The 3,229-nt window shown below is 41.9% G+C and overlaps 1 protein-coding gene across 1 annotated transcript in view; it reads right to left on the minus strand.

Moving 5' to 3' along the window:
- Nucleotides 1-3,229, minus strand: part of Clpx (caseinolytic mitochondrial matrix peptidase chaperone subunit) — a 41,496-nt gene that overhangs the window by 30,999 nt on the left and 7,268 nt on the right. The window contains exon 2 of the mRNA XM_005347764.3: nt 86-246. Within this exon, the coding sequence (XP_005347821.1) occupies nt 86-246 (161 nt within the window). The remainder of the gene's footprint in view (nt 1-85; nt 247-3,229) is intronic.

Here is a 3,229-nt window from a genome sequence, read left to right on the forward strand (position 1 = left end):
AAAAAAAAAAAAAAAAACCCAAAAACCAAAAGCAAACAAACAGAAAGGTGGGAAATATATAGATGCCAACAAAGACAAAAATAACCTTATTTCCATCTCCGGAGCCATCTTTGGTTGTCCCATCCTTTGAGGCAAAGTACGCAGGTGTTTCTGAAAAGTTTCTAAAAGGAGCTCTGCGCAGGATCTGAGTGTCCAAGGTTCCCAGTCTTCCTAAAATTGGCACATGAATGCGCCCACAAGAAATTCCTGGAGGGAGAAAGAATTCTGTTAATTTTCATACCAAATACTGGTATGTCTGAATAAATTCCCATAGGGACTGGAGAGAACACTCAATGGTTAAGAGATTGGCTTCTCTTTTAGAGGGCCTGGGTTTGATTCCCAGTACCCACATGGAGGCTTACAACCACCTATAATTCCAGTTCCAGGGGTTCCAATGGCCTCTTCTGGCCTCTGCAGGCACCAGGCACACACACAGCACACTTACACACACAAGTAAAAAATACACACATAAAATAATAGTAAATCTTAAACAAAACCCTGGTAAATAAATGTTTAACCAAAGAGGGCTGAGAAATGCTAGCTTTCACAGCAAAGCTATACACCAATGCAGAAAAGAATAACCCTGTCAGAGGCATAACAAGTCAGGCCTCTGAATGATCCCAGCAAATTTTTTTCAGATCAGTTTTCAGATAAATCCTTTAAAAAGTGAGCAAGATCAGCTGAGCAGTGGCACATACTTTTAATCCCAGCATTTGGAAGGCAGAGAGACAGATGGATCTCTGCGAGTTTGAGGCCAGCCTTGCTATGGGACAAGGGTCTTTCATCCTGTCACTTGTATTATTTTTAATAAAATGCTGATTGGCAAGTAGCCAGGCAGGAAGGTATAGATGGGGTGACCAGGCAAGAAGTATAGGTGGGGCAATGAGAACAGGAGAATTCTGGGAAGAGGACAGTCTACAGTCGTGACCCAGCCACAGAAGAAGCAAGATGTGATTGCCTCGCCGAAAAAGGTACCAAGCCACATGGCTAACATAGACAAGAATGGGCTAGTTTAAGATGTAAGAATTAATTAATAAGAAAAGCCTGATCTACTAGGCCGATCAGTTTATGACTAATGTAGACATCTGTGTCTTTATTTGGGACTAAATGGCTATGGGACCTGGTGGGACAGAAACCTCTGTCAACACAGCCTGGTCTACAAACTGAGTTGCAGGACACCCAGGACTATTACACAGAGAAACCTTGTCTCCAAAAACTAAACAACCCCCCAAAAGTGAGCAAGACCATGTAAGTCATAACCTATGGTTCTTTTAAATATGACAGGCGTTCAACACTTGCTTTACCTGTAGGTTTTTGAAAAAATGCTTTATAATTTAAATCCTAAATTTGTGCTTTTTGTATATTATTTCTATCTTTGAGAATAAGCATATCATAGCAACTCTATATTGGTTACCTGGGAGGAAGTTTCACTTTCAAAAATTACATGTTTTTCCACTTACATGAGGTTCTCAGTAGAAAATCTAAGACAGTCTTTAGAATGGTGGTTGTTAGGGTTGAAGGAATTGATGGTTTTGGTTGGACAGAGTTTACAAAATGAAAGGGTTGTAGACATGGATGGTGTTAATGGTTGAACACTGTAAACGTACAGCTGGCAAGACAGCTCAGCAGGTAAAGGTTATGTGCAATCTTGGAGAATGGATTTTGATTCCTGGAACCCCCATCAAGATCAAAAAAGAAAACTGACTCTACAAAGATGTCCTCTGGCTTTCACAGATGTGTCATGGTGTATAAGCCCACAAGCACACATCATAGAAACACATAAATAACACTTCTAAAAATATTTAACACTACTAAATTATACATTTTAAAATGGTGAAAACAGGCGGAGAATGTCAGTGCACTTTTAATCCCAGTCCCTGACACACACTAAGTTCAAGGCCATCTTGAGCTACTCAACCACGTGCACACACCCACACCCCAAACCAGGCCAGGTGCACACATTCCTGTAGCTTGTAAAGCTAGCACTCAGGAAACTAAGGCTGGAGAATTCCTATCTGGAGGCTAGACTGGGCCCATCCTTTTTGTTGTTGTTTTGTTTTGTTTCAAGACAGGGTTTCTCATAGCTATGGGCCAGTCCTAGAATTCGATCTATAGACCAGGCTGGCCTTGAACTCACAGAGATCGATCCACTTGCCTCTGCAAGTGCTGGGACTAAAAACATGCACCACCATTAAAAAAAAAACAATAATTTATTTACTTATTTGGGTTTATTGAGACAGGGTTTTTCTGTGTAGTCCTGGCTGTTCTGAAACTCACTCTGTAGACCAGGCTGGCTTTGAACTCAGAGATCCGCCTGCCTCTGCCTCCCAAGTACTGGGATTAAAGATATGTGCCACCAACACCCCAGCTGGGCTTGTCTTAAAAAATAAAATAAGGCTAGATGGTAGGGCAGGCTTATAATCCTAATACTTAGGTAGTACAAGAGGATTAGTCCAAGGTCATAATCAGCTATATACTGAGTTTAAAACCAGCAAGGACGAAAGATTCTATCCCTCCTAATCCCCCACCCAAAACAGGGTTTCTCTGTGTAGCCCTTGGCTGTCCTGGAACTCACTTTGTAGACCATGCTGGCCTCAAACTCTCAAACTCAGAGATCTGCCTGCCTCTGCCTCCAGAGTGCTGGGATTAAAAGCACATGCCACCACTGCCAGGCTTATATTCCTCTCTTGATGGACATTATATTGTTCTTGAGATGTCTTCTTTCACCTTTTGCTCTTCTTCTTTCTTTCTTTTTTTAGGACACATGTAGCCCTACCTGAACTGGAGTTCAATATGTAGAATGTTGACTGAGTTTTCTGTCCTGCCGGTTTCCCGCAGTCGTTAAGTCCCAAAGAATCACACAGAGGTCTATGTCAATTATAAACTTATTGGCCCAGTATCTCAGGCTCTTATTAATTCTTATAACTTATATTAGCCCATAATTCTTGTCTATGTTGGCCACGTGGCTTGGTACCTTTTTCAGTGAGGCAGTCACATCTTGGGTCCTGTGCGTCTGGTAACAACTGCAGACTGAGCTTTCCTATTCCCAGAAATCTCCTCTCGTCACAACCTATACTTCCTGTCTGGCTACAGCATTTTTTTTTTTTTTTTTTGGTTTTTCGAGACAGGGTTTCTCTGCGGTTTTGGAGCCTGTCCTGGAACTAGCTCTTGTAGACCAGGCTGGTCTCGA

The sequence above is a fragment of the Microtus ochrogaster genome, chromosome 5 (assembly GCF_000317375.1).
Source record: "Microtus ochrogaster isolate Prairie Vole_2 chromosome 5, MicOch1.0, whole genome shotgun sequence".
NCBI lineage: Eukaryota > Metazoa > Chordata > Mammalia > Rodentia > Cricetidae > Microtus > Microtus ochrogaster.